The following is a 20,805-nucleotide window of genomic DNA, read 5'->3' on the forward strand; positions in this document are numbered from 1 at the left end:
ACACACACACACACACTCCCGCAAACATCAGCTTATTACCTCGGCTCCATCACCCACCTCTGTGGTAGTGTTATCATCCTTGAGACAGAGAAAAAAAATTATATTCAATATCACACAGAGTCTTGTTGATCCAGAGACTATGGGGCAATGCTACCACAGAAAAACACAGGGAGAGAGAGAGTGTTTGTGTGTGTGTGTGTGTGTGTGTTTGTCTGTTTGTGTGTTTGTGTGTTTATGTGTGTTGTGTGTGTGTGTGTGTGTGTGTGTGTGTGTGTGTGTGTGTGTGTGTGTGTGTGTGTGTGTGTGTGTGTGTGTGTGTGTGCACACAAACCTCCTTCTCTTTGTCCTTCTTTTCCCCCTGATGCCAGAACATGGAAACAAACACATAATGACTCACAAAAACATTGAAATACACATACAACATAGGAACTACAAGTACTATAGGTCAACTCTAAATGAGCACATATTATACATTACATAATGCCTTATAATAAACATTGTAAGACATTGTATCATTTATAAATAACTGTAAGCACAGTTAAAGGGTAAGGCAAGGGAAAGATGGTCCTCTTAAGAACAGTATGTATTTAGTGCTAAATTGTAATATATTTAGAGATGACTTTAGCATCTACAGAATGATGATGCATTACTCAATATAATAATGGAAATAAATGCAAACATTTGCTAATAAGGTTATTATAGCACACAATTATATTTAAGATGATCCCCTAACTGAGCCAAGAACCTAAATCTGATATCATTTTTAATGACTAGGTAAAAACATATAATACATATCATGCTCTCTATAATTTTATTTGATCAAAACACAAAACAAGACAAAAAAACAGAAACATTGTGAAATATTACTGTTTTCTATTTTAATGTAATTTATTCCTGTAACAGCAAAGCTGAATTTTCAGCAGCCACTACTTCACTCTTCAGTGTCACATGATCCTTCTAATCTCATTCTAATATGCTGTTTTGGTGCTCAAGAAACATTTCTTATTATTATCAATGTTGAAAACGACGTATTGCTTAAAATCTTTGAATAAACCGATACTTTTTTTCCCAGGATTCTCTGATAAAGTTCAAAAGAACAGGCATTTATTTCAAATAGACATTAAGGACATTAATAATGTCAAAAAAAGTTATATTTTGATTAATTTAGTGAGTCCTTGTTGTAATTCATTGTAACATATATAAAACTAAATAATAACACTACCAAAAACATGCCACTGGGGACCATCTGCCCCATTTCTGAGGGGCGCAAACTTCAAAATAATGGAGTGGTACCATTTTTTAATTGTTGTTCTATGTGCAACATGCAGCATCTTGCAGCACAAACACTGTGTTTTAGGATGTGTCAGGTTAGGACTACTTAAACTTAAAAAGTCATCTCAAGACTTTGCATTCTATTCTATGCTTTCAGCTGCACTCCATCTAGTAGTTTTTGATGGATTATTCCTGTCACTTCAGAGTACTTGTGCTCATCCCCAGGGCTGTGACCACCATAGACATTCAGGTGATAAAATACAAAAACTTTAAGTAAAGTACAGAACATCCCAAAATACTGTAAGTGCACGCACCTTTTCTTTCTTCGCAAGAGACTGTAGAAAGTAAGAACGAATAAAGAGCCAATAAGAACAAAAACAAACCAAGAAAAACTTTAAAGATCTGATAAATGTAAATACACACATAGATGAACTCAAACACAATATCTTCCGCATACAGAATTGAGGGAAGGAAAGAAGGATGTAGATACATAATTCTACTGGGAAATAAGAGGAAGAAGTTTAAGAAACTGGCTTCCTAAATATTTGATTCATCTGCATAAAGCATCCGATACGACGACACGGACTACTACACTACGACGGTCATACATCAAACTAAAGCATTTAGCTCACATAAACCCACCTTCTGCCTGTCAAGCTGTACATACAGATGAAAGGAGAGATGGTGAAAACAACAGTCAATAACAGATGGATGAATGGCAGGGGGTGAGGGTGACGGAGAGATGAAAGCTGAATTTCTGAACAGGAGCATCTGAATGCTCAAGGGGCTGTTCACATAGTATGTGTTCGTGCATTAAAAACAGCTAGACGGAGCGCAATTGAAAATTGTGCCTAATCACAACAACCAGAAAGCAAAACTGCTGTGTGACATGACAAGAACAGCAATCAGAAGATATTTGATGTTTCATTTAAAGAAACTGACTAACAAAACGTCAAAATGCTCAGGAAGTCGCAGGAAGAGATGGTTTTATCGTCCCTACTGGTGACGACTATTGGGCCCAGATTAGTCTGATTTAAAAATGACATTCACCCACCGCACTGCATTTTTTTACAATTATGTAAACTTAGTTATTATATGGTAATACAAAGGTTTGGTGTCGGTAAGATTTTGTTTTTGAAAAACGCTCACCAAGGCTGCATTTATTTGATCAAAATACAATAAAATAGTAACATTGTGAAATATTAATTTATTTAATATGAATAATTTAAAATATAATTTTTATATGTGTATACTGTATATTTAATATATATATATATATATATATATATATATATATATATATAAATCATTGGCAAAATCATTTTAAATATGCTGATATGGTGCTAAAGAAACATTTCTTATTATTATCAATGTTGAAAACATTTTTGCTGCTTAATATTTTTGTGGAAACAGTGATTCTTTTATTCAGGATTCTTTGATGAATAGAAATTTCAAATGAACAGCATTTATTTGAAAACTTTCGTAACATAAAATGTCTTTACAGTCACTTTTGATCAGTTTAATGCTTCCTTGCTGAATAAATGTATTGATTTCTTTATAAAACAAAAACAATAACAAATAAACTTACCGACCTCAAACTTTTGTATGGTAATGTATGTTAATATAACAAACATATTATAGTACTGATTGCTTGTAAGATAAATTATATTTTAATCAAATGGGTATTAAATGACTCTATCCCACACACACACACACACACACACACACACACACACACACGTCTGGTTCGCTATCTTTGTGGGGATGTAATGGAACAGAAAACTTTCTGCATTTTTACATTCTCAAAAAAACTCATTCTGTATGATTTATAAGCTTGTTTCCTCATAAGGATCACAATTTAGGTCACCACGCTGACACGAGTCCCCATGAGTCTGTGTGCAAGAAACAGAACAGAACACAACACAACAGAACACAACACCTTCATTGAAACAATGCAATCTCTAGCTCCTTACCCTAACCCAACCCATCACAATTAAGTGCCTAACCCAAACCTTTACCCTTAACCTAATAATAACCTTATCCCGGAACCAAGCATTAACCTTCAAACAGGCCTTTAAAGGGGTCTCAGTAAGTAAGGATCGGACAAAATGTCATCACTTTACTCACTTTGTCCTCACTCTGATGGTATAAAACGCAAACTGTTCCTTACAAAGATAGTTGTACACGTACACACACACCATACCAGTCAAAAGGTTCATTGTTAAAGAATATGACCATGCACACTGAGAGACTGGCAACACCTGACTCACATAAACTCAAGGACAGAGGAAGATTTGTCATCAAAGAATCATCTCTAAAATGCAGAATTAATTGAAAACTGCCAGTACATGTCTGACCTTTAAATGGCTGGACACAATAACACAATCCACACAGCACTGACACATTACTGTAGGTGTGGACACTAGGAGAATGCTGTTGTATTTCATTTCTTTGGAGTGACATGTGACACCACAGTATTAAACGCAACTAATCTTTAGTTAACTAACTATTATTATTGACCACTTTTTGCATACAATTCTGAAGGGAGGATGGGAAACGATGGGAATAAAAGATAGTCAAGGTAAACAAGGCACAAGGCACTGACAAACTGGGTTTCAAAACACAATACAGTCACTAGTCAAATGGGTTCACTATCTTTCTTTACAAAACCAACCTTATTCTCCTTCTCTTTGTTGTCAATCTACAGATAAAAATATATCATACATTTTCAAATTACAATCCAGTGCGCCACCAATTAGAAACACCAACCTACTCAAAAATGTTCCTTGATTTGAGTCTTTAAACCCCCAAAACACTTACAACAACTTAATATTAAATACACAGATAAACAAATAAACGAAAAATTTAAAATGTTCATTATTTTGTGCAGTCTGCATAGTTTTATGGCTCGATTCACTAAGGGAAATATGTAAATCAGATAAATTGTATTGCTATTGTGCAATTTATTGACGAAGCTGATTAGACATACACTCTAGTTTCTAATGTTTTATTGGTTAATATTTTTATCTTGTGTTTTGACCGGGACCTTAGTACTTAAGTTTCGTTCCTTCATGTGAAAATGTGTATAGAATGACAATAAATGAACCTTGAACCTTGAAATGCGACAAACAAAAAAGATTTCTGTAAATAAGGTGCAACGTAAACCTAATTTACACAAAAAGGAAGTGCGTTTGTGCTGAGAAGACTGATGATGACTTAAACAGGACACGGATAGCAGATAGTGTCTGATTTAACTGGATTGCGGGTGGTTAGTGAATAAGATGCAGAAGCTTGTGCTGAAATACCATGTGCAAACGTGTCACAACTGTTCAGTGAATTCACCCCTAGAGTATTTCATTTCTATTCAATGGACTCTCCAGATCTTTTATAGTGTAACTCTTCAGTATGTGTTGTGTTTTAACCCAGCTGCAATCATTAACATCACAGCTGGAGCCTAGAACACAAACTCCACAGGACACGTCACACAGAGTACTCACACATCTCCAATTAAAAATATAGCATTTGTATCTAATCTAATCAATATTGATATCTAATCAATATATTTTAACTGTAACTCTATTTACTGTTTGAACAGAGAACCAACATCTTTTATTCCTCACACATGCTCTTATTTAGAGTTATTGCTCTTTGTGGGATACAGGAATCAACTAAGGCACAAATCCTTTTAAAGCTTTAGTGCTACATTAAATTATCTGGTCGCAATTAACAGGTCAATTAAGCTTTAATGTGCACGACAGAGTGTGACTGCAATCTTAAGACCCGTCTGGTCTATATTTGACTTAATCACCTTTAGTTTTAAAGGAATAGTTCACTCAAATTTTTTTTACCATTCTGTTTTAATCCCTGTGTTTAGTCTTTATTCTGGCTGGATCCAAAATCGCATACTTCCATTCTAGTTGGTGAAAAACAGTATGTGACAAAAGAAGTGTGTCCAAATTCATAGCATTCAAAAAAGACTGAGTAGATAAAAAGTACACGGATGACCTTCTTCCGGCGAGATTCTGCAGTGTGCATACGATGGACACTTTACTATCCCATGAGGACACGGGAGAGGATTTGTGAATGGCAGTGAAGCGACGCAACTGACGCTGGTAGGTCACATGTCAATGACAACATGGCGAATGTAGTACATCCGAATTACATTCATACTAAGCACATTCATACTATACAGAACATACTTTTTTATCGGTCGCAAAGTAAATACTTGTTCATAAAAAATGACCTACTCAAGAGAGTATGCAATTTCGTACACAGCCACAATCTGCCCTTGCATTTCACAAAAACAAGACATGAATGAAATGAGTAAATGAAAACCTGATAGATAACTATATATCAGCACAGCTTTTGATTTTAGTGCATCTTCTAAAAAGTGCTGACGTTCTATTAACGTACCTCTGATCCTTCTGAATCCGAAATTCCAGACTGATAGGAAAGAAGTGGATACAGAATGCAGACAAAAACATAAATAAACATAGAAACTAAACAACTAAAACACTGATACACATTAAAATAAAAATGACAAGGACATATGAAAATTAAATGCAGCTTCAATTACACTACAGTTAAATGTTTGGGGTCAGTCAGATTTGTTTTTTATTTTTTAAAGAAATTAATACTTTTATTCAGCAAGGATGTATTAAATTGGTCAAAATTCACAGTAAAGACATTTATAAGGTTACAAAAAATAATTTCATTTCAAATAAATGTCGTTCTGAAAAATGCATCATGGTTTCCACAAAAATATGAATCAGCACTACTGTTTCAACATTTACAATAATAAAAAAAATGTTACTTGAGCACCAGACCAGCAAATTAAAATGATTTCTGAAGGATCATGTGACTGAAGACTGGCGTAAATAAAATATATAAATATATTAAATAAAAAATTCGTAACAATATTGTATTTTGTATTTTGACCAAATAAATATAGCCTTGGTGAAAATTAAAAATTAAAAACCTAAACTTTTGCCAATAGTGCAACACTCTGTCTCTGTACTGTCAACAACTTGCTAGTAGGCTTATACTGTATGGTAATTGCTGCATTGCATCCAGTCACTTTGTCACTGCATGTCTCTGTCAGCTATTTATAATGGTTCATATGTTTGATAAACAGCTTCATAAGGAAGCGCATCAGGTGAGACATATGCCTGTTTCTCACCTTAGCATCTGATTCATCCGACTAGTAATGAGAAATAAAGAACAAGATGAGTAATAGTGAAAACAAAAAACAAAACAGAAAAAAAGGTGATAGGTGGTAGCAGAAGGCTTTTACTGCCTCGTTGATTAACACAAAATCTTGCAAAACACCCACCCACCCACACACACACTCATAGCATTACACACTACTCTGTACCAGTGTTGAGTGTACAGACCTCATTGCCTTCATCATCAGTGATGGCCTGAGCAGAGGGAGACCAAAAGAAACAGAATTTTGTGTTTGTGACCCCCAGCTTTCAACAAATACGCTCAAACAAGACCACGTTTGCATTTGTACACACACACACACACACACACACACACACACACACACACACACACACACACACACACACACACACACACACACACACACACACACACACACACACACACACACACACACACACACACACACACACACACACACAGCCTAACTGGAAGAAAGAAATTATAGTTTACAAGGCCAAAATATTATTAAATGTGGCCAAGCACCAAATAAAAGCATTGCAACGAAAACATGAGTAACAAAATCATGATAAATGGTGATTTAAAAAAAAATGCACCACACATTTTAATGTCAAAGGGAAATAAATATTAGTAACACTTTACAATAAGATCTCTTTGTTAAAAGTAGTTAATGCATTAAAGGATTAGGTGAAGATGAAAAATGAAAATTAATATCATTTTCACATTTGAGCTTTCTGTCCCTCTATTGACAGCTACGCAACTACCCACTTTGACGCTTCAAAAAGCTCTTGAAGCGTCAAATTGGTAGTTGCATAGCTGTCAATAGAGGGACAGAAAGCTTTCAGATTTCATTTAAAATATCTTCATTTGTGTTCCGAAGATGAATGAAAGTGGTTAGTAAATGATGACATTTTTTTGGGTGAACTAACCCTTTAACTAATATGAACTAACAATGCGTATATACATTTTTACAGTATTTATTAACCTTTGTTAATGTTACATAATGAAAATATTCATGTTCATGTTAGTTCATAGTGCATTAACTAATGTTAACAGATGCAACATTTGATTTGAAAAATATATTAGTACATAAACATTAGATATGATTAATAAATGTTGTAGAAGAATTAGTCATTGTTAGTTTATGTTAACTAATATACAGCATTTAACTAATGTTAACATAGGAAACCTTATTGTAAAGTGACCGAAATATTTATGGGTCAATATGGTCAATATAGGTAATTGGAAGTTAATTTGGGACCCTATCCATAAACACTCTCTCTCTCGACACACCTCCTCATCGTCCTCAGGCTCCTCCTCATTCTCCAGCTGGGAGCAAAAGGAGAGATCAAAGTTAGTGTTTTAGGGATTTTATACTAAGAGAACAACACTACGGAAGACTGAACCATATGGGCGGCACTAAGGTGGAACAACAAGGGCACTACAACCTAGTGAAAAGGTCTAAATACAACACATACTGCACAAAATCACAGAGAGGATTAGGGATAGTTCATCTTAAAAATACATCGCTTGACCTACCCTCTCTTCCTCAGCAGTAAACTGCACGCACACAAAAATACATATATGGTTAGCTCAGCTAGGATACTCATTCACCACACAAACATACACACACACACACACACAAAATGCATACAAAAACTGAGAAACAGATTGACATCAAAAATGGCTTTTAAGCAGATGATTCAACAGAATCTTCAAAAAGGTGTGTAACATTTGAATGATAATGAACATTCAATTCATTGTTCACCACAAACATATCAAGCGCAAAATGCCAGTAGGTCCATCTTCATCAAACCAAAAAATCAATTTTCATAGACTAAAGCACACAAAACTCAACTAACTCTGATGTTAGCATGTTGTTGCTACGCAAACTCCTCGATCTTCTAAGGAGCATAAAAATACCCACAAAAACAGGATAAATAAGAGCATTCTGGTACTGCCTTATCCATGAACTCTTTCCTTCCATAGTTATCTCGTCATTTATGAGAAAACGCTTCATAAATTAGTTATCAGTGTTATAAGGTAGGGGGCGTTATCACGCCTCTCCTGAACGACTACAGTATCTCCAAAATCAAAACACAGGCAAAGAAGAAGCAGAAACGAGTGATCTCATGTGAGCAGATGCATATAAAAAATAATGCGATGATCAACAATAAAACAGCATATCAAAATGGCCTAATGTTACTATATGAAATATCGACCCAGGAAGTGCTATATGTGAAAGCTATTAGCCGCGTTTCCACTGTCGGGCCAGGGCTCTACTCCATCTGTGTTTTGATCATCGATCTGAACATGATCCAGACGTAGTTTTTGACAAAAACGCAATTTGCTCAGCTTTTTGCTCAAAATGTTGCTTTTTTATGAAAGTGTTGATAAAAAAATAATGCATGAGGCTAGAATTTTGTTCAAAAGCAGAGGTTCTGTTCTTTCTTTGGACATATTGCATGCTCAGATATTCATACTACAAAATATTCTGAGGGGCCATGACATTTTTGTGAAAATGATAAAAAATGCTGGCGGTGGCTGGCAAAAAACAAAAAACAAAAAAAAACCCGGTGGTGGTGAAAGAGTAAAGGGTACTTGTGACACTGTCTTAGATTTTTGGCTAAAAGAGGTACACTACCATTCAAGTTTAGGGTCTTAGTTTGGGGTCAGTAAGACAGTATTATTTTTTTTAAAAGAAATGAATACTTTTATTCAGAAAGGATGCATTAAATTGATCAAATGTGACAGTAAAGACCTTTATAATGTTACAAAAGATTATATTTCTAAAAATTGCAGTTCTTTCCATTCAACAAAGAATCCTGAAATAATAGTAATTAGATCATTTTTGGAGTATCAGATAAGCATGTTAGAACGATTTCAGAAGGATCAAGTGACACTGAGGACTGGAGTAAGCTTAGCTATCACAGGAATAAAAATTACATTACGAATATATTAAAATGGAAAACGATCATTTTAAATTGAAATAATACTTTGTAATATTGCTGTTTTTATTGTATTTTTGATCAAATAAATTAAGTTTTGGTGAACATAAGAGACTTCTTTCAAAAACATCTTATCGATCCCAAACTTTTGAATAGTAGTGTACATTATAAAGCACCATACTTTTGTTGCATAAAAAAAAGCCTATATATATATATATATATATCATCCATTTAAAAATACTATAGTACCACCACAGTACTTTATGTAAAAGTGTTGCATCTGTAGCAAGTCTATGAAAAAAAAAGCATAAAAATGTTGCCTAGGTGACAGTTCACTAAATATTGCAACACAGTTGACCATAACTTCCATTACCCTTCATCTCCTATTCTCGGCCCTGTCATTAGCTGTTATCACTGCATATTTCCCTCACCTGTTTGGCCCCCATAGATTCAAACATCTTCTCCAACATCACACGTATCTGTTGAACGTTATTCATCAACACACACGGCTGCGGGAGATGCAGGAGGGAGTGAACAACGCAAAGATAGAGAAAAAGACAAGACAGAATTTAAGCCTAATTGGACTCTTAACCACACAACATTTTAGCAACAAATATAGTGTTTGACTAGTCTTAACAGTTTGTTTTTTTTGTCAGCACTCACCGTCTTTTCTTTCTCACAATAGGAGGAGAAACTCTTGGTTAGAATAGCACAATACTGCAGGAGCACTTTGGTTATAGTCTGACAGTGAAAGGGGGAAACAATGAAAAGAAAGAACAGATATGACACGTTAACATTATGTAGAGTAAATGAACTACACCTCATACTGAGCTGGTAATCTGGAACGGCAGATAAATTGACTTTGTTGTTGAAAACTAATGAATTTTTCATGGGCAGATGCATTAACTGTTTTGTTCCCTGAGATAGACCTCAATATGCTGATTACTGAAAAAAGTGATATAAAAAAACCCAATTATATTTAGTATTTAGTCATGTCCTCACTAAAATCTAATAAAATGTAAATACATCTCAGCTCCAACAAAACCTGTGTGGGCTTCAACAAAGAGGTCTCTGTATCAGACGTCTATGTTAAATATGACTGACAGGCTTATTAACAGATGGTGATGGTCTAAAGACAGCTCATATTTCTTTTGCCTCCATTTTACATCTATCATCTTTCTGACATTCTCTGCTCCTGGTTTTCACCTTGGCAAAGCGTCGGCTGTACTGGGCGACCACTGCAGGATCAGGACAATCTAGTTTCTTGACGATCTCAAAGCTTTGGTTGAGCTGAGTGAAGATGTCCACGACTGAACAGGAGAACAACGCATGCTCAGATGTCTGCTGGAACTGTGGAAAAGCAAGGAAGATGAACTTTTAATGTGTCTACTCTCAAGGTCCAAACCTGGACATACTGTACATACACAACAGAAGTTTTGTTTTTCTGAAAGTCATGATTTTACGACAGCATTTTATGTATCCTACATAAACAGAAATAAATAATATGTTCTCACCTTTACAATACTACTTGACAAAATTACAATTTGATTGGAAATTATGAAAAAATATTTTTTGTCAAAAGTTATGTTCCTTCACAGATATCCCGTTTCAAAATTTATCTTAGACATGCTCTTCTTTTAAAAGTTTTCCCCTTAAGTAAATAATTACTTAGAGTAAAAAAAAAATATATATATATTAGGACAAAATGGTGTAGTCTGGTGGAAATGACACCACTGAAGCAGCTGTAATTTCATAAAATAATAATGATTTTACTCATCAAGGATGCATTAAACTGATAAATTGTGACAGCAAAAAACATCTATAATGTTAAAAATAGATTTTTTTCAAATAAATGCTTTTTTTTTTTTTTTTTTTTTTTTTCATCAAAGAATACTGAAAATATGCATCACAGTTTTCACAAAAATATAAAGCAACAAATCAGCATATTGGAATGAATTGTAATTATATTTCACAATAAATGTATCCTTGGTGAGTATAAATTCTTTCAAAAACATTTAAAAATGTACCAGCCCTAAACTTTAAAAAAATATTGTATACATAGAAATTCCTTCGAAAAGTAGCAAAAATAAACGAAGGCATGTTAAAAAGCATTTGACCTTTAAATGACTTAAAGCAAATTTGAAGTCTGTTAATTTTAATAAAATGCAACAGTCTTACAGGTGGTAGACAGCAGGCAGCAATTTTATTTGACAAACCATGTTTTAGATCCTAGACCAACAGCCAAGAAGCAATTTATAAGAGAGCAAACCACACAGAAAAGTTAGTTACTGAACCATACCCCCTCTCTTTTATCCCTCTCAAGGGCTCCATGCATAAACTCCATTGACACTTCCTCATTCTCAGCCAGCCACTGGAGAACATATGGCAGAAACCACCTACACATGGGAAATGAAGGAAGAAATATAGAGAAACAGGAGGAGGAATGAAGCAGAAGGGCAGCAAAGCAGCAAATAGTCAAGAATGTTTAAACATCAGAAGAAAGTATGCAGGCATGTAAGCCAGGCATGCAGTCGATTTGGGACAGTAGGTGATGACAGAGTGTGAGTGATAAACTGCAGATTATTTGAAGAAAAAAAAGAGAAAACTTTAGCCAAAGATGCTCTGAAAGAGTATTAGAAGCAGCGTGACTCACGATGGGTACTCTGGGACAGAGTCAGAGAAGGCAGGCAGATCGCAGACGTATTCGTTGTAGAGCCATTTGACTTTGAAATGCAGATTCATGTAGTCCGCACTTTTACACAACCTCAGCTTCTCATGCTCTGGGGAGACAACAAGCAAGAGTCGACAGATTTCATTTCATTTTACCATGTCACGAATTTCCTTCGGCTTCAACATATTAATTATTCGCTAAACTATAAACTAAGAATGAACTGCTGTTTCATCCCAGTCTCAAACTGTACTCACTCACAGAGGCTAACGCTAAGAAAATGCACTTCACACACATACACTCCGATTGAAATGTTTGAAGTCAGTAAGAATTTTTTTAAAATATAAATTAATACTTTTATTCAGTAAGGATGCATTAAATTAATAAAAAATGAACCAAATGTGAACCTATATTTAAAATAAATTCCTGTTCTTTTGAACGGTTATTTTAATTTGAAATATTATTTTGCAATATTACAATTTTTACTGTATTTTTGATTAAATAAATGCAGTCTTGATGAGCAGAAGAGACTTCTTTCAAAACCCCCCAAAATATTACCGACCCCAAACTTTTGAACAGCAGTGTACACGTGCGCGCACACACACTCTCACAGCGACTTAACCGTATGTCTTACCAGCGTAAAAATCAAGTCTGCGAATATGAAATGTGGCAGGTGCTAAAAACAAGACAAGAAGGCAGCAGGAGAGACGAGAGAGATGAAGAACAATTGAGAAAGAAAGAAAAAAGTGCAGGTGTGCAATAAAAGGGGTGGTTTCAAAAGAAAAGGAGGCTGGGATCAAAAGGAAAAGATGATTTTTTCAGTGAGGTGTCTATCTCTTGTTTACTCCTACTCGGAAAATCTAAAACGAAACTGGGGGTTCTATTCTCTAACTCTGCTGTAGCAATGAGAGAGTGAGGACTCGAGACCAAAAAGAGTGTTATAAACCTTTAAAGGGGTCTTATCCTCAAAAACAAGATTTGCATTGCTGCTTTGAAATAAAACCTCCACAATGCGAAGCTCACAGCTTGTCACAATAAGCACATTAACATAACACTGAACATATATTTATTATTATTCAGAACCCAGCACCCAATCGTAGTGACAAAAGGAGGAAGTAGGGCCGATACTATACATAATCACCCAATACTAATATTTCACTGTGTCAGAATCATAGAAGCTGAGCTGTTATTAAAGTATTTGGTAGTGCCAACTATATTGGAATCTCAGCTCATTTTGCATGCAAATTCACATTACTTGGTTAATTCAAAGGGTCAACGAACTGGTAGAATATGTTAATGTAAACTAAACATAATAGACGGGCAATATGGTAAAGCATTTTTTTACAAAAGTGTATATTATGGCCCCTTAGCATAATGATGTGATTATCTTGTATCTATATCCAGACATGTAAGTCCAAGTTCACACTCTCATGACTCTTTATAACCCTTTACCATTCTTCCAATGATCGTGGACGATATGTTTAAGAACTGAAGACAGAGACAAATAAAAAGGAGAGATGGGCCAATGTTAGGAGGATAATCTCAAAAGAAAGAAAAAAAAAGAAAGAAAAGAATTGTAGTACACACAGACATACTTTAAGGGCACACACACTTCCCATACATAATAAATAATGTATATTTCTTCATACCTTCTAGTGCATACTTCATGTCCTGTGCGAAGAGTGTCCACATGACCTCAGCACTGACTTTCCCTACATTTAGCTCCTGAGGAAACCTGCACAGAACACACCAGGTTAAACGTATCAGCTCATGTGTTTGATATTATGTGTATCTGTGCAGTCACTGACTGGTTTATGATCGGACTGTAGGAGTTCCTGTCCTCCTCTATGATGGAAACTATCAAGGTGATGAGTTTAGGCCAGAAGTCCAAATTCTGAATGCTTGGTCCTGGTTCTTCTACAGCAGCAGTTTCTTCCTCTTTCTCATCCTTCTTATCTTCCTCTTCTTCACCCTCTTCTACCTCTTTCCTTTCTTTTGGTTTCTGTTGAATAGAACGACAGCATGATGGATACAATGACAGACAGACAGACAAATAGAGAGATAGACAGAAAGATAGATAGAAAGACATAATGGTAGATGCAGAAGAAGGATAGATAGACTGAAAGAATGACAGTCAGACAGAATGATAGACAGAACACATACAGTCAGATCAACAAGACAGGAGGGCAGATAGAATGAAAGAATGACAGACAGAATGATAGGCAGAATAACAGACAGTCAGAACAGACAGAATGATAGAAAGTCAGAACGACAGAGGACAGATAAATCAAAGGACAAATAAAATGACAGAATGATAGACACAACAATAGACATGGAAAAAGAGACAGAACGACAGACCAACAGACAAATATAGAAAGAAGGAATGGTGTCAGACAGACAGAATGACAAACAGAATGATAGAGAGAACCACCAGACAATAGACATATAGAAAAAATAGAATGACAGACAACAATAGACAGACTTGAAAAATTTAATAGAACGACAGACAGACAAATATAGAAAGAATGGATGTGTCAGACAGACAGAATGGCAAACAGAATGATAGACAGAATGACAGTCAGACAGAATGATAGACAGAACAGACAGACAACAACAAACAGAATGATAGACAGAACCACCAGACAATAGACATATAGAAAAATAGAATGACAGACAACAAAAGACAGACAGAAAAATAGAATCGACCGACAGACAGACCGACCGACAGACAGACCGACCGACCGACAGAGACATATATCCTAGGTTGAAATGTTGGTATTACCCATGAGAAATTCAACCTCTGATAATGACAATCTAATCTCCAAATTTGAACATACCATCAAACACAAGTGTAAGCATTCCCATCTGTGTGTATACAAACACACACCTGCGCATGACATTAATGTGTTTACTCACAGGTTCCACAGCCGGCTGAAACTGTCTGTTGTACAGCTCTTGGCAGTTGTTAAAGATGTACTCATATGTGGAGTTGAGGCATGCTTTCACACAGTCCCTGACCACATGGGCCGCACGCGGGGGAGACTGCAGTTCCAGAACCTGGACACAGGGGGCAGCAGAGAAGACAAGAGCATGTCTGTATGTCTTTATATAACAATGTAACTCCCGCTAACAAGTGGCATGCTGTTAAATCAATAGTGACTAATCTCCGTTATGAAAGCCCGCACAAAGGCCTCTCTCTTACAGCACAAAGAAATCAATCTTCATCTCAAACCTTCTATTATCCTTTTCTACTGTATGAACTCAGGCAGACAGAAATGTCTGAACGTTTACTCAAGGCTGTCTGAAACACAATTGAATTATTCATCGCTATAGGATCTGTCACTCAATATATGTATTACAAATAAGACCCACATCCCTGTAACTCCCAAATACAGTATAAACAACAAAAAGAGCAATATAGCATGCCATTCCTTGATAAGATTTAGAGGTACGTTCTCATACCTTCAATCTGAAGAATGTAATGCTAGTCAATAAATCCACAGTGGATTTGAGATCTGCTAGACGTGGTTTACTGCTGGCTGGGAAATTATTCTGGAGATCAAAGGGACAGAAAGAACATCACAGGAAGCTTGAGTGAGAAGCACAATATGACCTTGGAAAGATAGTAACTTAACAATCATAGAAAAATAACGCATCACAAAAATATATGTACATATGTTATTGATCAAGTCTATATATCATTATAAAGAGTATACATGCCAGCCACTCTCAAAACCAGTTGAAATACCCTTCATAAATAGATTTCATTGCTTTACCCTGGTCCAAGACCTGACTTTCAGTGTCCGTAAAGAGCTTGAAATGAAGTATTAAAAAATTGAAAGCTAGGGTAGCCAATTATTGAGTGGCTAGCAATAGCAAGCTAGCTTTAGATCTCATGGACCCTCGATTCAGAACGCTGTCCAACACCACGCCTCCTCTAAAACACATGAACGAGCACGAGTCTGCACATATCATTAAAAATATAATGAACGTAAACAACTTAGAGATCGCTGAATTGTACCACCTGACTGTTGCGGAATAATTTTGCCTTTGTATGCAAATACATAGGTTGGCAGGCAGGTAGGACATACTATCATTGCATTTGGACAATGCAATGAATGGACAAACTGTTTTTTTGGTCCTGAAATTTCCACAGATCATATATATAATAAAAAATATATATTTAGACCACTTCTATTATTGATTGCTATCAGGATGTAAAGAGAGTTTCAACCAGTATAACAAAAAAGTGTTTAGGAAAACGTTGCCTACCCAAGCTTTAAGGTAAATAATATTTTTTTATTGTGTGCTATATTCAAGCTGTAATTTGTTTTACAATACACCATGCTAGGCTGCATCGATTGTCCCTGTAGATCAGGCTAAGTTACAGTACATGATGAATACTTACTCTGTATGTTGACAGGTCAATGCGGAGAGAGTTATGGAGCTGATCCAGCAGTCTAACAAACCGATCTTTCTGCATTAACAGAGAGAAAGATGACTCAGTGGTGAAAAGAATTAAACAAACTAACAAAACAAAATTGGTTGTTTCTTTCTGTACTTGGTAATGTATTTAGTTATAGAGTCAGAGCAAAAATGACAAACCCTCTAACATTTTCAAAGACCCAAGGTACGTTTCTCTGACACTGAGATGAATCAAAGGGACAGGGATGCTGACAATATTTCATTCATTCACTATGTTGTATCTTTTCAAAATCCCTTTATGAGCAAGATTCTTTCTGCAGAAAGGTCCAGTACAAGAAAGCGAGGAAAGGGATTGTAGCTGTGCACAAATTCAAGCAGATGCATTCATGGTTTGCAAGAATCAGCATCTTCAGAATATAGGTTTTATGTGACTCTGATTATAGTCACCACCACACTGTAATCAAATGTATATTTCATTTTTTTAAATGCAACATAGCTAGTTTTATGTCACATTTTACTGAGAATATGCTCATGAATGAACAGAGGTAATAAGCAACCTCTAGTCTATCCTTATAGTGGTGGGTCCATATTGGCTGTGTGCGATGCCGAGTTAGCATTACCCCAAAGTTGGAGGCATTGAAGCGGTCACAGGCGGAGACGTTGGTGACTGAGGTGGGGTGAGCGTAGAATGCGTTGATGTTGGCCAGGAGCGTGCTCATTACCGCAGGGACACCAGGCAGCATGTATTTTAAGGACAGACATGCAAACTGCCTACAGGTGGACAGACACAGACACCCAGTTATGTCATAATGGTTCCACTTTATTTCGATAGTCCACTTTAGACATTCTAATAACTATAAGTAACTTTGCAACTTTGCAATGTCAGTTGATTCTCATTAGAGTATTAGTAGACTGTAATAGACTGTTAGGTTATGGTTAGGTGTTAGGGTTCGGGTTGGGAGAATAAGTTGACTTTTAGTTGGGCAAGTTACTTATAGTCATTAGAATATCTGTTAGGGGACCAACAAAATAAAGCGTTAGCAGATATTAAGGAGACATTCTACTAATACTCTAATGACAGTTCGTTGACATGTACAGTAGCTGCAAAGTTACTTATACTTAGTAGAATGTCTAAAGTGGACTATCGAAATAAAGTGTTACTGTAATAATAGTAAATGTAAATGTTTTAATAATATATCATATTAATTTTCCTTTTATCAGTATGTGGAGATATTTCCACATCAGTATGTGGAGATATTTCAAACAATATTTCACTCAATTCAAACAATAAGTCAGTTATTTCATTGTGATTCACTGTTTCTCACCAAAACAAGTCTCTCTTGAATAAACAAAAGGCTCATTAATATTCTGTTCGGAATATCAATGTGCACAACTGAACCCAAATATTCAGTCCATTTCAATACCCACTTAGGATTTAAAATTCTTCTAAACAACAACTCATATTGTTAAAACTGACTTATTATTGATGGGCATTGATGCGATTACAGAACTCTACCAGCAGACATTTCCTGTCAACAGCAAAGGACCTGTAGCTGTCAGAATACACAGAAAACCATGGCTTACGTCATGGCCTGATAGATGGATTCTATCCCATAGCGCATGGCAAACTCATCTACAATATCTTGAGCAATCTCATCAAAGTAGATCTTCCAGGCATCATCTCCACGTGCTGTGGGCAACTTCACCACACCCTGCCCTTCAACGTCTGTCACAAAGTGAAAGAAATTCTACACAAAAAAAAAGAGAGATGGAGAGTGTTTCGAAATTATTTTCTGTTTGTTGGCTTTTTGGTATAAATATATTAGAGATTAATTATGTACCATTCAGAAGTTTGATTTAGTAGGATTTTAATATATATACAAATCTGGATGCATTTATTTGATTAAAAATACAGTAAAAACAGTAATATTGTGAAATTATTTAAAATAGGTGAGTGTGTGTGTGTATATGTGTGTGTGTGTGTGTGTGTGTGTGTGTGTGTGTGTGTGTGTGTGTGTGTGTGTGTGTGTGTGTGTGTGTGTGTGTGTGTGTGTGTGTGTGTGTGTGTGTGTGTGTGTGTGTGTGTGTGTGTGTGTGTGTGTGTGTGTGTGTGTGTGTGTGTGTGTGAATCCTCAAATAATCCAGAAAGAAATTTGTACGTAACTGTTTTCAACATTGACAATATTAATAAATGTTTCTTGAGAAGCAAATAAGCATAATAGAATGATTTCTGAAGGATCATGTGACACTGAAGATTGGATTAATGTTTTGCATCACAGGAATAAATTACATTTTAAAATATATTAAAATAGAAAAATTTTGTAGTAATTGTGATAATATTAAATTGTAATAATATTTCACAATATTACTGTTTTTACCGGTAATCAAATAAATGCAGCCTTGGTGAGCATTAGATACTTCTTTTAAAAACATAAAAAAAATCTAAAACGATCCCAAATTTTGGAACAGCAGTGTTTATTTATTCCTGTGATGGAATTTGCCATAAGACATTACTCTTCAGTGTCACATGATCATTCTAAAACATTCCAATATGCCGATTTGGTGCTGAAGAAACATTTCTTATTATTATCACTGTAAAAAACAGGTTGCTTTTAATTTTTGTGGAAACCATGATCAATTTTGTTCTGGGATTCAGCATTTGTTTTAAATAGAAATGTTTTGTAACAATGTAAAAGTCTCTATTGTCATTTTTGATTAATTTTAAGCACCCTTACTGAATAAAAGCATTAATTTCTTTAAAAATATATATTACAACTCTAAGTTCTTGAACATTAGTGTACGCAGGCATTTGAAATTTAAATTTAAAAAGATATTGTAAGTGTTTTACCTCGTGCAGACAGGTGTACTGGACATGATAAGGGGCCACTTTCTCTTCCCCTTTAATTTCCACACTTATTTGCAGTCTAATGGCCCCTGATACCGCTGATTTGTCTGTGCGTTTTTCTGCAGAAATCAGAGATTACACATGGTCATTATACACATCTGATATGGAAGCTTACCAGCATCTGCTTCTAATGGAGACCCTTGGCCAAAGCATAGTAGTAGAATTACATCCGGCAGTAACATTTAATACACTTTATCATCAAGCGATAATAAACAGTACTTTCACATTTAAAAACATCAGACTTAAGATTTTAAAATCAACACCTATCATTTAAAAAAAATCTACAATAAATATTTGATCAGAAACAATTTATTGGTGTAGGAAGCCATTATGAACAGATTGGACACAAATGTATTGAGCTCTTATGAAAATCACATCTGAAGAACAGCTTTCTCATTTCTGTAATATTATGCAAAGAGAGAAGAAGCCTTGTGGCCGTAGAGTAGTTAAACCATCTGACTGACTGTAAAATGTCCACCACCAAAGTTGGACATATTAATCGTGCAAGTTTTCATGAATAGCTAAAAGTAAAATGTTGGCATATTTCACAGTAACTTTTTTAATCTTGTATCTAAATTCATGCAAATCACTACATTTGATAATTTTATCTGCTCAGGCTTATTAAAACATTAAAAATGAAGTTAGATATATATTATTACAGTCCATATTTTTGGCATGGATCGTTTATTACCTGCACTGAAATCCCAACCCTTAAGCAGACCGATGGTTTAATTTCTTGTGTAACATAATGGAGCCATTCAGTTTTTAGTCCTAATCCTCTTATGAAAATTAGCACTGTCTAGTCATGGGTTCCCTTGAGAATTTCTAATGAGGTTTTCGAATATCAGTTTTAGATTTATGAGGGGGAAAAAATAAGCTCCTAATTAGCCTGAATGAAGCAACTTGTTAGCAACTTAAAGCAACAAAAAAAGCACACAAAGGTTTCAAAATCCAGAAGATGTGGAAGATGTGACTGTGTAATTTATGTTATAGAACAAAACATGAAAGCCCTTTTCCAGTAAATGTTAACTATTAAATCAAACTAACTAACTAAAACAACACATTTTTTTAAAGCGATCAAAAACTACTCAACATTAAAACACACATAGACTGAGGAACTTACCAAGGTTATACCAGACGTCCATTTCTCCACTTAGGGTTCGGACCTCGATGATGCTCTGACCCAAAAAGTCATCAGATTCCCTTTTGAGACGCTGCTTCACGCGAGACTTTATATCATCATCTTCATCCCATACGCGCAGTTTAATGCGATCAGATGAATTGTGGCACTCACTGGGGAGGTGACAGAAAAAAAAAATCACAACGCCTCTAAAAGAGATTTGTTTCTGTATTTGTATTGTTTTGGTTCTAAAATTTTAATTACTTTTGCAAAGCCACAG

The 20,805-nt window shown here is 35.4% G+C and overlaps 1 protein-coding gene across 8 annotated transcripts in view; it reads right to left on the minus strand.

Annotated features, from left to right (window-relative positions):
* The window catches only part of unc13ba (unc-13 homolog Ba (C. elegans)), a 109,366-nt gene that overhangs the window by 12,224 nt on the left and 76,337 nt on the right, over nucleotides 1-20,805 (minus strand). For 2 of the 8 annotated variants that reach the window (XM_082170130.1, XM_082170136.1), the window contains 16 exons: nucleotides 20,529-20,698; nucleotides 19,349-19,464; nucleotides 18,085-18,248; nucleotides 17,121-17,271; nucleotides 16,484-16,552; nucleotides 15,538-15,627; nucleotides 14,992-15,132; nucleotides 13,884-14,077; nucleotides 13,725-13,810; nucleotides 12,061-12,187; nucleotides 11,707-11,803; nucleotides 10,614-10,757; nucleotides 10,071-10,148; nucleotides 9,839-9,916; nucleotides 332-358; nucleotides 40-78 (listed from right to left, as the gene is read on the minus strand). In XM_082170130.1, the coding sequence (XP_082026256.1) occupies nucleotides 40-78; nucleotides 332-358; nucleotides 9,839-9,916; nucleotides 10,071-10,148; nucleotides 10,614-10,757; nucleotides 11,707-11,803; nucleotides 12,061-12,187; nucleotides 13,725-13,810; nucleotides 13,884-14,077; nucleotides 14,992-15,132; nucleotides 15,538-15,627; nucleotides 16,484-16,552; nucleotides 17,121-17,271; nucleotides 18,085-18,248; nucleotides 19,349-19,464; nucleotides 20,529-20,698 (1,771 nt within the window). Of the gene's footprint in view, nucleotides 1-39; nucleotides 79-331; nucleotides 359-6,243; nucleotides 7,789-9,838; nucleotides 9,917-10,070; nucleotides 10,149-10,613; nucleotides 10,758-11,706; nucleotides 11,804-12,060; nucleotides 12,188-13,724; nucleotides 13,811-13,883; nucleotides 14,078-14,991; nucleotides 15,133-15,537; nucleotides 15,628-16,483; nucleotides 16,553-17,120; nucleotides 17,272-18,084; nucleotides 18,249-19,348; nucleotides 19,465-20,528; nucleotides 20,699-20,805 lie in introns of those variants that run through there. The other 6 variants (XM_082170131.1, XM_082170132.1, XM_082170134.1 and 3 more) reach the window with 6 other exon arrangements.

Source organism: Leuciscus leuciscus (assembly GCF_965113295.1).
Source record: "Leuciscus leuciscus genome assembly, chromosome: 5".
NCBI lineage: Eukaryota > Metazoa > Chordata > Actinopteri > Cypriniformes > Leuciscidae > Leuciscus > Leuciscus leuciscus.